Source organism: Temnothorax longispinosus, chromosome 6 (assembly GCF_030848805.1).
Source record: "Temnothorax longispinosus isolate EJ_2023e chromosome 6, Tlon_JGU_v1, whole genome shotgun sequence".
Taxonomy (NCBI): Eukaryota; Metazoa; Arthropoda; class Insecta; order Hymenoptera; family Formicidae; genus Temnothorax; species Temnothorax longispinosus.
In genome coordinates this window covers 3,179,962-3,193,911 of record NC_092363.1, presented here as the reverse complement: position 1 = coordinate 3,193,911, position 13,950 = coordinate 3,179,962, and the positions used below count along the sequence as shown (strand labels likewise).

The 13,950-nt window shown below is 43.9% G+C and overlaps 1 protein-coding gene across 2 annotated transcripts in view; it reads right to left on the bottom strand.

Annotated features, from left to right (window-relative positions):
- Positions 1-18: 18 nt before the first annotated feature.
- Positions 19-13,950, bottom strand: part of Toy (twin of eyeless) — a 34,614-nt gene continuing 20,682 nt past the window's right edge. The window contains exons 7-10 of one of the 2 annotated variants that reach the window (XM_071781248.1): positions 13,875-13,945; positions 8,729-8,952; positions 8,127-8,389; positions 19-5,279 (exon numbers count right to left, since the gene is read on the bottom strand). In XM_071781248.1, the coding sequence (XP_071637349.1) occupies positions 5,191-5,279; positions 8,127-8,389; positions 8,729-8,952; positions 13,875-13,945 (647 nt within the window). In that variant the 3' untranslated portion in view covers positions 19-5,190. Of the gene's footprint in view, positions 5,280-8,126; positions 8,390-8,728; positions 8,953-13,862; positions 13,946-13,950 lie in introns of both variants that reach the window. The other variant, XM_071781247.1, reaches the window with a different exon arrangement.

The following is a 13,950-nucleotide window of genomic DNA, read 5'->3' as shown; positions in this document are numbered from 1 at the left end:
ATAAATAAAGAATTATGATTTGGCATTAAAATGAAATAACATTTATTGAATCGAGACAGTGACACCTAACAGTGGTTCTCTATTTCCTACTACTTACAATCTTAAAGTTAATCACAGCAACAATATTATCTCATTTATTCACAACACTTACATAGATTACTGTCGCAATAATATATTATTCTCATTAATAAATTTGTTAATACTTATATATTGTAGTTGTTATTAGTAGTATCATTACAGATAATAAGAAAGTCGCGTAACCACTTCCGCGTAATGTTGGTTGTGTAACGATTAAAGCATAATTTCGCCGAAACGCATTTCACATGCACAAAATTGCGGTAACGTTCAATTCGCAAAAGTTCTATTCAAACGCAGATTTACAAAGGTAACGTAATAAATGAGAAGTACTTTAATCTACTATTCGCGAAATGCACAGCCTGTTGCAAGTGCAGCGCCTGTTTGCGGAGGATCTTCGTGCAGACGTATATAATACGCAACCATTTAGTGGATGCGTATTCAATTCATCCTGGAATATTTCTTCGAGTAGAGCAGTAATAACATCGATAAAGTAACAATTTATTTTTTCGATTTTATGTCATTTTTGTAAGTACTGAAGAATTGCATGTGCCGCATTCAGAATTTTGATAGATTAATTCGTTCTTTAATTAAAAAAAGAAGAATTAATTAATGTATAAATGTATAAATGTGTGTAATAATTTGAAAAATTTAATTAACAAAATGTCCAAATTTATTCACAAAAAGATGTCAGATATTCCAGTCTACTTCGGATCCCTGTGAATTCTTTGAATTGTGGGCGCTTTACATCTTTCTTGTGTGTTTATCTCTTTCTCTATTTTACTTTTGAAATTACATATATATGCGCATATGTATATATATAAAATGGTAATATTTATACAGATAACAAAATTATAAAACATTTTATAAATCTAACACAAAGGAAAGAGGGAAAGATTCTTTGTATAAAAGAATTGTATATGTTTAATTTAACGTTGGAAGAAGTTCTTTAAGGATTCTTTTCACGCTGAATGAAATTTCTATAACAAGGAAGTGGTATTGGCTGATTCAAATAAAAGTTGTCTCGAACTGGAGTTTATCGTCGCGAGATCGATTTTACATCAGTGCTACGTTCAAATGGCACCGAAGAATTTCCAGCGTTTTTCAATTCACGCTGCTTTTATTTTCGTTTTCTTCCAAAAATATAAATTTACTAATGTACACAGTACACTCTCCATTAAGTGCTCTTCACGTATAAACGTTCAACAAGTTTACACGAGCTCTACGTGACCGTGTAAATGCCGACGAGAAACGAGCGACGCGCGACGCGCGACGCTGCTCCGACTGCGGCGTAATTTTACACATACTTCACACGTTACTGTTTAACACAATATATATCGTCCACGGTTATCTATTGGCTGCTGATTAATTGTAGAGAGTTCGTCACCTACATTTATTACGACACGCGTTGTCGATAAAACGATCGTTACGCGTTACGAGAAAAAAAAAGGGGGAAAAACGCATGCAAATATTCACATCGCGACAGAAAATATCGGCATACACACAATGCCGATGCCTCCTGAAAAAACCCGCCGTCGAGTTCTGGAACGATAAAATTCGAAAATATCGAGTCGCTGTTTTCACGCCGTTTTTTCCACACCTACGAATCAGTGACTAATTATTCGACGCGATCGTGCGGCGCGACTCAATTACTAAAAAAACGTGCTACTCTCCCGTTAGGTGGTGATCGAAATGCATCGATTAAATGGATCACACGTATACACGTCCATTGAAATCACACTAAGGCCGCCGCACAGGTGGTTGACATTTTCTCCTTGCGATTTTTTTTCAAGTTATACCATCTAGTTTTATGAATAATAGAGAGAGAGAGAATTGCCAAATTTTTATCTTTATGATTACTGAAATTGTTATTGTGGGAAACTCCACAATGTAAAGTAATAATATATCGCTCGTAAAAAGCTTTAAAATAGCAATAAAGGCAATCGCTTTATTCGCAGGATTACTCTTTTAAATAATACGTATGAAATATATATGAAATGAATATGAAATATGAAATACGTATTTTTTTCGCATTCTTGTCGGTGATTAATTTTACATTGTATCTTGTTTATTGGGATCCGTTCCAAAACTCGTCTTCGAACGAAAAGCTTATGCGTTCGATACGTCTCACGAAATGAATAGGTGAATAAATGTAGGCTCAGATCATTTGATTTTATTCAAGTTCTGCTGCTGCACGGTGTAAGTAACGGAGTGTCATCATTTCGGTGAGGGAAAACATTGAATATACACGGATAAGATGTTGCGTTAGTTTATAAGGTGTGATACGATTCGAACGTAACTGGAGAATTCGTCTAACTTATTTACGTATATATACAGTGATAATTATTTCTAATTTACAGTTTACTGGTTTAAAGAGAGTAACAAATGCTATCTTACAATTATCTTTATACAGCATAATCGACAAGTATGTGCTTCGATCGTGTGCGCGGTGACGATCAACGAGTTCGATGCCAATAAGATTTCTCGTTTACTGCGAGCACCAATATTCGCGATTCGCTCGGAAGGACGAATCCGCCTCCTCGGTCCATTTAGCTCAGCGATACATTACATTAATAGCAATAAATACCGACGCAAACGTCCATGCTACTTGCCTCCTTCGGGCATTACTGTGACACTTACGAAATCTTCCCTATGATTACGTCGGTTTATTCCTCACGACCTCACACGTCACTGTGCCTTCATTATGGTAATAACGATGGTACAAGCTACGGATTGGATTGTCTTAATCTAGAATCGTGTATCTTGGACCGGAATGAACATTGTGGGAGAGACGTGTAAATGAAAACTTTTTAAATCGAACATTTCGGCCTGCTATCATTGCTCGCAAATGTGTTGAGTGTAGTTTACGCGAAATTGAAAAAAGTGCTATTCGCGTTTATTACGTTAAAAGGGGATCTGAAACTGTAATATTGCTATTCTCGATAAATCTTGCACACTGATCTCGATGAGGTTTAAATCTAGCATAATTTGAAATACACGCGGCGATCTTTATTGCGTGCTCCGGTTGCATTTGCAAAGCGCGACGAACCCGCGCGTGAAGAACCACTCGCATTAATAAACAATATAATATAATAACAATATTCTTATCAGATACAACAAGCAAAAAGTACGACAGAAAAAAAATATAAAAAATTACAAGTTTTACCTCAGAAAATTTTTTTTTATTTAAAAACATAAATAAGGAATAAAAATATATATTCTAAATAAATATAAATATATATTAACAAATTATTTCCTTTATATATCTCTGGAATATTTTTCGCGAATAAGTTGTCGATCGATAGACTCTGTTACACAAACGGACACAGACTGGGGCCGCAACATCCTTTCGAGAGAGCGGTGTCTTCCGACGCCATATCTGCCGACAGACACGATGGCCGGCCTCGCTGAAAAAAGCCGCCCTCCAGGCAGCTATCAACCCCCGCAACACCGTTCCCTCCCGCAACGAAATCAGCCTCATCGGGAGACCTACCACCCTAAACTCTCGCGAGAATATATTTCGGCGGGAGCCGCCTACGTGTCTGCGGCTCCCTTTCAATTTCCACGCGGTTCGCGGCCGCCCTTACACGAAGGAAAATATTTGCCGGAAACCGATACAACGTGCGGCAAACAATATGCGCCCGGCGCTATCCAATAAATCCGGTAATAAAGCTCCCCGATACCGAAAAACGAGAGCGCCGCTATAAATTTAATGAATGCTCTTGACATCGATCGACTTCGGGAAACTAAAAGGGAGAATTCGCACATTCGTTGGACAAAGTGAAAAATAACTTTCCCGGCACATTATCGTGCTTGTTAAAAAGATTATTTTTCAGCAGCAAAGCTATCGGCAGATGCGTGCGAGAGATCATTTTTTAAATTATGTAACAAATGTCTTAAGGAAATTCCGTTTTTATATACAAACGTGCGATGATAACATGTGGTTCTTCACGCGAAAATCCTCGATGTAATGACAATGGTAGCGTAACGTAAATCATTTACACATACTATCGTGAATAGGTAATTACCCTGCGTGACCCGGGATCATGCGTATACATCTACGAAATCTAGATCAGACATGAAGTGGAAGATGGGTAAAAGTCCATTTGTTCCAGCTCGAATTATAAAACTTATTGCGCTGCCTAGTTTCCGCTCTATGTAATCAGATCGCGTTGGTAAAAAATCTTTTCGTTCAATTTCAAAGAGGATTTAATTACGACGAGCTGCTGCTCCATTACGATCGCCGATGCGGGCGTTGGCAAATTTACAAATTGTTCAAGAAGGGAGGGGAAGCCTATCCTATCTCCTAATTCTAATCGAATAGTTTCGTAGATAGGTATTGCCATTCAGAAAATTGACGGTCGTAAACATTCGAGGACGCGAGTTATTAATCCGACATGCGAGGAAATTACACGATTAATAATATTAACTCTACGAACAATTAAATAATTGTTCGATCAATCGGAACGTTATAAGATAATTGCAACTGCCATTTATTATCAAACATGCTCTCAGCTATGTTTCTTGATAAAAAGACTGCCTTTGTCAGCTTGCTCACTTATGGATGGAGAACGTCCGTTAATAAATAAATAATCGCGAAAATAAACTAACGAAATTCTTCAACTTACTGGACAACGGAGAAAATTTTCGGACACTCGCATCGTCATCATCAGAAACTGTGTTCATTCCACGCACAACCGACACTAACTGCGCGTCTTCGATGCGATCGGCGTCACGCTGTCGCGCGAACTATCGAGAGGACGAGCTTTCCTCGTAACGTCTCTATCCTCGCATCTGCCAACATGGCGTCGCGACAGCAATCGTCACCGTCGGCAGCCAAACGCGAGGAAACACCGCGCCCTGTCTCGAGGACGAGGGATCCACTCGCGACGGTGTCACGGGTCACCGAAAAATTCAGTCGTTTCACTCACTGGTGTCGGAGTTGTGCACGGGGGTGGTCGCCGGTGTGCTGGGGGCCTGATGCTGCGTCGACTGCGTCGGTATCCCGAGGGAAGCGAGGAGCGGTCGTGGCACCGCGCCCGGGGTGGCGCTCGGCGGCGGCGGGCTCTCCTGGCCTACGAGCAAGCTCGCGGGCGGGAACCCGAAGAGCTGGGATCACTGGAGCCTCGGCCAATAGTTGCCCGCCAGGTCCGGGGTCTGCGAGGGAATCTGCACCGGCACCGAGACGCCGGCTGATATCACGCCTGGAACAGTTCGAAGATGTCGGGGGATTGAGCGCATTTGCGACGACGGCACGAGAGCTGTCGAAGCTCCGGAAAAACGGAACGAGAAGATAAAAAGTAATTCCGAACGGGTGAAGCGCGGTACGAATGGTACGAACGATGTGCTGAACTATATAACGTACGAAAAACACAGAAATCTCATTTTCTAGGAGTATTATTCGACGGTTTCAAAACTGATGGATTATATTCAGAACAAAAATGTAATTGTCTTTGTTGCTTAAAATATCACTCCTATTTCGTCCTATTATTATTTAATGATTTATTTCACCACTTTGTAACGCTTCGTTCATTGTCATCTTGATTAAGGAAATACAGTTCTTCCCAGCGACTCTCGACGGTCGCGGCGCGAGCACAGAACGCGTCATTAATCGCGTGAAACGCAGCGGGACTAACTCGCTAAAAACAACCGAGGACGTATTTACGGGAAACGACATGAAACGCACTCGCGAGTGTCGCCCGCGGCGACGGTTGCATAAATAGGATTCGGTTATGATAGCACGCGGCGGCTTCGCACACTTCTGCAATTTGAATTAAACACCTTAACGAGCTACGTCTAATCCAATATAAACTTCCGCGAAAACATTTACGCTCTATGGGGCCCCGCGTCGTAACTTCGTTCCTCGCATGAGCTATAATTATGGCATAAATGCAAGATGGGTAATTTGGCGAGCGTTACAACGAGGACGCGTGCCATAATTACGTTAACCGTGGAACCTACCTTTTATTCGGCTGAAACTTAACGATATTTAGAATATCGATACGAGAATTTACGAACGTATGAAAAAAAAGCGCGGAATTATCACATTTGCGCTTTTGAAATCTAATAATTCAATCATATCGAATCATGTTTAATTCAAAGGCAATCGATGTCGTAAAACAATTTCTCGGCCACGCGACTTCTTAGATTCTGACATTCAATTGCATCTTGGTAATCTCCCGAACTCCATCTTCGACTTCATATCCGAGAAACGCTGTCACCTCGATGGCGAGGGGGATTAATCGAATATCCGTGACTTTCTCGTTCACCACGTCCGCCAACTGCGAGGCAAACTCGCGCGGTTACGCTCGTTTCCGCGGTCGAACCCCGCGCTAACTCCAGGGGGGGCGGCTACTTAACTATGAAAACGGCGCCGTTTGAGCCGGCAGGACAGGCGCGGCGTTAACGAGCGCGGTGAAAGTCCTTACGGCGCTCGTGCACGTAAAGCGATTATGATGGATAACCCGCGGCTCGTTCCGCACGTAAGGAGCAGGACCACGCGGAGAGAGAGAGCAGGAGGAGTGGCGGGAAAACGAGAAGGAGGAGGAAGAGGGGGGCGAAAGAGCGGAAAGGAAGAAAGACGATCGCGAGAAGAGTGTGCGAGACGGCGAGAGGAACAGCGGGGTGGGACACACAGTGCGCGCGTGTTCCGCAGTATTCCACCATTCCGGCTTGTGCTCCGCTCCGTTCCTGTAGGTACGCCGCGCACCCCCGTATTTCCTCCCCTTTGGGTTCGCACGTTATTGAGCGCTCGCCCAGCCGAGGCGAGACCCAACCCATCCACATCCTCTGTTCACCCCTGTATATCCTCAGGAGGGAGAGGAAACGAGAGAGAGAGAAAGAGAAAGAGAGACGCGGAGAAAGAGGCGAAAGGGAGCCTGGCGCGGAGGGCGACGAGAGGGACGGATAGATGGATAGACACGAAGGAGCGAGCGCAACCCCCCGAGGGTGGAAGGGTATAGGAGGCGAAGGGGACGAGAGAAAGGGAGAGAAGAGGCGACGGAGACTGTGAGAGGAGGCGCAACCCTCCGTGGCTTTCGCTAAACGGAAGATGAGGGGGTGAGATGTGGAGATAGACGGAGAAAAGGGATAATAGAGGAAGAGAGTTGGGAGAGAAAAGAAAGAGCCGAACAGAGGAGCCAGCCGGCACGTAAAAAGAGAGAGTGAGAGAGAAGTTGAGTCGAGAAAATGGAAAATTCACCAGCTACATCGGCGGGGTTGGAAAACCGCCGAACATCCCATTCTTCGATTCAGCCCAGCGGCGCCATGCGAGATTTGTTTTAAAATCCTTTTACAATTCCGTGGGCGAGCGTGGAGCCGCGACCGCGTCGTTGCCCGCTCGCTCTTTCTCTCCCCCCCCCACTCTCTCTCGCTCTTTCACTCTCTCTGTTAGCAGGACTATGTAGATTGCGTGTGAAGAGGCTCCCAGGTAATTCTCGACGCTTTATTTCGCGCTTTGAGCCGGCTAGAACACGAGGAAGAAACGGCGATCGCGCGCTGGGTGAAAATTGGAAACGAAAACCTCTACTGGTTTTTGGCGAGAATTCGTTCGTTTCATCATTACACTCTCGTATTTCTATATACGTGTATATTTCTGTACATTTCGAATCGATGAATGCATGGAACTTTAAAAATATAATCTAAAGATCTCTAAACAATTGGAAAGTTATAGGATATAATTTTATAGCTGCAGATATGAGATACATGTGAGGTACATATATATAGGTATAACGCTTTGATATTTTTGCTAGACAATAATTATAATATAAAATTTTTGCTCTTTAAATAATTAAGAACTATAATAACCGATTGCAATGTTAAATGCATTTAATCGGAGGAAAATTAAGAAAGAATCTTTCGAGAGAGAACATTTTGTTTTCAGTGAATGTGTTTCGGAAGACGCATGTACATTTCTTAAGCGATATCGTTGTTGATGATTGCTTCCGGCAAACATTAATTATTCCTAATACTATATACCTAAATTATTCTTGAGTGACCTTGAAAGCACGAGACGCAGGGAACACAGCAAATTAGTCGTGGCGAGAACTCACCGGTTGCGGTCGAGGTCGTCGGCTGGTAAGGTACTCCACCTGGTCCGGTGGGCTGTCCCCCTGGCGTTGTGGGGGTGCCACCGTGAGACGTCGGGATGCCCCGATGCGGTTGCGAGTGCGCGGCCGCGGCCGCGCTGTGCGCGTGAGAGTAAGACTGCGTGAGCGAGTGGAGAGGCTCGTGAAACACGTACGCCGGGTATCCCTCGGCGCGTTGCTGAAGACAGCTTCCACCCATTGACCCGCCCAGGCTGCTTGACATCGAGCTGCGAATGAGAAAAGCATCCATATCGAAAAGCAACCAACAACTCCTCGACAAACGCATATGCATTAGCATGCACGAAATGAACTCTAATTATGGTAATGTGTAAATGACATTTGAAAACGCGGAATTTCAGGATTTAAAAGGGAAGTTATTAGAATATTTACATTGAAATGCTGAGATTTGTGTGAAAAGAATTTAACAAAATGTCAGCAGAATTATTTCAATTTTCACAACAATGAACATTGCCGTTATCGAACCGAGATTTATTCTTCTCGCACATGAATTTTGCGTTTGAGGGACAATGCGTATTGCTTTAACGTAAAAAAAAAATGTTTCTTACCTGTACGTGTCAGGCATAGTGGCAATCGGTTGTGGTATCGACGAGTACATGGCGTTGAATCCGGCGTTTAAGGGTAACCGTGGCGTGGCAGGGGTGGCCGCGGGAGGCGCGGCGCCGCTGCTACCCCCGCTGCCACCGGCGACCACCTGATCGACGGCGGCCCTCCTCTGGTTCCGTAATTTCTCCTCTCGACGCCACTTCGCCCTGCGATTACTGAACCACACCTGCAACCGACACAATGACGGTGCCTTTGTCACGATAAGTGTGCGGCCGCACACTTGGCGCCGCCGCGCCGCGCCGGCACGGTATTTCGCATCATCTGCACTCGTTCGCATTCGTACTCGTTCGCGCTCGACGACTCTCTTTTGCTTCCTCTCCGGAGAGAACGCCCTCACCCTCCCCGAACCACCCTGTTGTCTCGCTCTCTTTCTCTCTCTCTCTCTCTCTCTTTCCCTGTCCCTCTTTTTTCTGCCTCTGATCCGATCCGAGGTAGCGCGAAATCTAGCGCCCAGACACTCTTTTCGCATCTCGTGCGAACAGACGCGCGAGTTTGCACGAGGCGCTCCAATTTGTTAATTACGATTGAGCAGTTGTCAGACGGGAAATTGAGTTACTCTTGCTCGCTTGGCCCTTCGCCCCGGTCCCTTGTGCATCCTCTTTACATGTTTTTACCTCCCGCCCCTTCGCAAATTCATACGCGTCCCTTTTCAAGCTTCTGATAGTACTACAAATTGCATCGAGCCCGATATCCGAGAAAGAGCGGTAGGTAATTAATACATCGTTACAATCGCGTCAATCTCGCATTAATAGTATCGGGACGGGCCGAAGGTCTGCGATTATTTCTATCTGCGATGCTATTAGATTTTTAAAACGTCGATTAACTTTAACCTTTATACGCATATATTCAATCGATTCCTTGTTTCTTTGCAGAACTATAATTAGAAGAAGATAAAGAGTATACGTCAGAATTATATAAAACTGTGAGTGTAAATGAAACAGTGGCAGTGTAAATGAAAATACTGAAGTATTAATAGCGGCTTCAATGTCCTTTCACTGTACCAAGGCGATATCCCAAATGGAGAGACTCGTATAATAAAAATCGGGACTTTATCGTTCCCTATGCTACGTCTGCACGGATTTCCTGATTTTTGTGATTCCTTTCGGCGATAAGAGGATTCGTCCCCTTCGATATATCGGTTTTCCCTCGCCGGCACTTAGAGCAATCCATGAACCGTGCATTTAGCTTTCACCTCTCTTTTCTATATATTGTGATACTGTTCAGTAGCGTCAATTTTACATAGACATACAATTATATGAATTTTCTTGCATTCTTCAATTATTTTCATGTATAAAAAAAGTATTTTAACCCTCCGTAGTCACACCTATTTTTTCAAACAAGGAAGTCACTCTGGGTCATTTTGACCCGAGACGAACTTTGACCGTTCGCCATTAATTGACCATTTATCCACCGATCGTGTTGAAAAAATTCTCGAATGCACTTGCGATATTGCTAAATTAATTGCTATAAAAAAGAAGGACCTCAGGAATTTTTAACATATAAAAAAAATTCGCGAAAAATTTGTTTAAAAAAAAATTTTTTTTTAACTACAGCTAAAGAGCGTCATGCTCGCCAATTTTCAAGTTACGCGCAAGATATTTACGAGCAAAGTTGAGGCTCGGGTCAAATTGACCCGGTGTGACTACGGAGGGTTAATGCCATTCTATACGATTAAACTGTATTGTTTCGAACATTATGATTACAAATTTGTCCCATAATTCAAGATATTGCATGTAAATGTCAATTGACGAATGTCGTACGATTCTTATTGACGCAGTCAAACGAATCGATCGTTAATCGAGAGAGGAGATCCAAACCTAATAAATTATATTTAATACAGCTGATAATCGTGCGATTACAGCGCAAGCTTCGAAAGAGTAATCCGCACGTTTTCGCATACTAGTGCGCACAGAGATGAAAATAGAGAACAAAGCAATAACGACAATTTCCATTTCTGTCCGATTTCGGTGTAACGAATTATCGCGTGCGCGCGATATACAGGAAAAAAAGAGGGATGTTTTTCGCAGCGGAAAGAAATGTCATCAACGTAGAAATACAAGCCTTCCGCAATCTCACGTATAACGTCGCGCTACGAGTATGACGGGGGTCCTCGATTGAATCAAAAAATAAATTCTATCCTCCTGTCCTCCCATTGGCGCAGCAAATCGTGTTCGGCCACCCCACCGTCAAATATCTGCCATTCGCCCGCAGCGGGCTTCTTCCGCCCAATACTATCGTCCCTCGTAAACTCGTCCTCCCTCGTCCCAAAAACTCGTCCGAATCGATCCACGGGAAAGTCCGTGATTCGAACACGTTCGGTCCTTAGTGTTACCTCTACTCAAAGAACACAGTCCTCTCGGCCGTCGTCAACGGCCGAAACGCGCCGCGGAGACCGGTTTCCGACACTGGTTTCCGACCTTGAAACTTTCGACCTTCATTCACGATGTGCCGCCGACTGGAGGAAGCGTAAGAAATTCGCTCGTTTACACGCTTCGCCGGTACTTTCTGGGACTAATGAAGCGTGCGAACGCTGTCACGCTGCGAAATCTCCCATTTTTACCGATGAAAAGAGATGTAAACGAGAGGAAAATAAACGTCTTTATTCGCAAAAATTGCCTGGCGATATTAATATTGATCACGGCAAATCTCGCGGATATCTAATATATATCCAGCTTTATGATTTATTATTAGCACTCGTTTTATTCGGCGGTATTTCTGGGGGGAGGGGGGGGGGGTAAAAATCCCGCTTTAATCCTCGTAGCGTATCAGCCATCGCGCTCGCACGAGTCGACTTAGGGAATGCCGCGGATGATAATCGGCCGGCGACGTGACGGTAGTACGGCGTGGCGAATCTCGTGGCCATGGCCGAGTATATAGGTGGAAAAGCGAGGGATGGGCCAATCGGAGGGCGACCTCCCTGGGGACACGACCATGGTTGCCATGGTTGCGTCCGAGAACCCTCTTAGGCCTTTTGCACGATCCCTCGCGGTTCGGGCGGGCCGCGTTTACATGCCGCGCCATGCCGCGCCGCGCTGCGCCGCGCCGCGCCGTTCCGTGCCGTTCCGTGCCGCGCTGCGGCGTGCCGCGTAATGTGTTCCGTGTTCCATTAGAATTCCCGGCACTTCATTCTTCGTCTTTCACATACTTCGCCGTTCAACGATCGTCCGGCAATCGGTCCAGCTCGGCGATCTCCGCGATTCCCTCTTTCGTCCTCTCCAGCAAGCTCTACTATCTTTTTCTCCTCCATTCTCTTTCGGTTTCGCCCCGTCTCGCTCGGTCTTCCTTTCCTTTCTGTCTTTCTCTCCCTCTCTTTTTCTCTCTCTCTCTTCCTCGTCGAACTTCTCCTTTTCCCTCCCACGCCGGAACTCCCGGTTTCCTGCACTTAGCAAGATCAATACCAGCCAACGAGGCTTGAAAACATGCGTCAACATGGTCTTGCACTGTTTGTACGTCCACATAACGCTCAGCGCGCCCGGTACTACCACCACATAGAACCCCACCGGCCACTTCGTCGACCCTTCCGTCTCTTCATACCGCGGTGATGCAGGTGAGAGGCGGAGGTAGAAGGTGGAGAGTAAACACGGCCAAACAATGTTCGATAAGGCTACGTATTAGTGGTTCGACGTTGATATTAATTATAATTATACAACATGGCATTTTGCACCCCTTGTACGATTAAAAAGTAAGAGGGTATTATCGAAATAGGAGAGTTGCTAAACAACATCAACATGTATTATGGACGTGGTTGCATACGTAACAAGAACTTAATCGTATTGAAAATAACATGTCCATGTTGCTAATAAATGTTAGAACAAATTGCTATGGCAATGATTCGAGACGAAAATTTAATTGTAACTATATAGCATTGTAATGCAATTGTCGAGTTATTTATAATAAAATGCAGAATAATAACGTAATGAATTAAAACAGGACTCGTAACATAATCCATTGATTCTAGATAGAAGTTAGACAATACATTTAGAGCATAAAAATAAAGAAATAAGAATTAAATAAATGCGTTATGACAATTTATATATTCAGATGTTAAAAAGTTTTCAACTTTTTAAAAAGTTAAAAACTTTTAAGCTATTTAATTTTTTAATTATCGTGGAAGTTGATATCTACGTTTTTTTTACTTTGATTATCGTAATTTCTCTACCAGTTGCAGCCTTCATCATGTCACATGAAGAATATAAACTTGCTTTGCAGGAAAGCGATGGCGAGCAGAGAGTTCGCGGAAACTTTATAAGGAAACGAACAACGATATTACTCACTTTAAATGCGAGATTTTGTGAGTTTTCCTGATCTTATAATTTAAATGATTTCTTGCTCCGTCGAGATTTCTGTCTCTCGTTTTCCATGATTCTTAGCTTTGTCGATCCAATCAAAGATTCTTCGAATTTGTAGAATTTCAAAGTCCTTTAGAAAGGATTCAGTCGAAATTCAATTATCGTTTCGCAATGTTCAATCTAATAAAACATTCAGACATTTGTATAACTGTGTTCTCTTTCTTCTGCATTCTTATTGTTTATCAAAATGTGTCTCATCTAATAAATCTTGGAATCTTGTACGACGAGAGTAAGATGTGACATATAAAATTTTCAATACGATTAATGCATTATTATCGGAGAAATATTAGTATGTTCTAGCGCGCGTTTCTAAATTCTAGCAAATAAATAAATCGTGCATCTGCCCGTGTCGTAAAACTGACGAGAAAAGTCCCGTGCGCGCACATAAGAATACGTAAATGGCGACGAAGCAGTCGGACGAAAGAGGTGACAAAATCTCATTGGAAGTCTCGCGGGCGGCATCAAGCTTTCAACCGGTCGGAGGTGTTTAATGTTCCCCACGTACGACCACGTGGCCGCACGTTAAAAGCATTTAATGAAAGGGCGTCGTCGCACTTACGCCGTTCGACCCTCCCGCCGGGAGGAACGGGCGGAATAAGAAGAGAGAAAGACGCGCTCGGGGAAAGCGTTGCGTGGGCGAGGGGGGCCGAAGAGAGGAGGACAAGTGGGTGGAGCGAATGTCGGTAGAGGAAGCGCACACACGCCGCATTCGCACATTCACACTCACCTGGATACGTGCCTCAGGTAATCCGATCTTCTCGGCGAGACGCTCCCGTGCAAACACGTCCGGGTAATGTGTCCGCTCGAATTCTGAA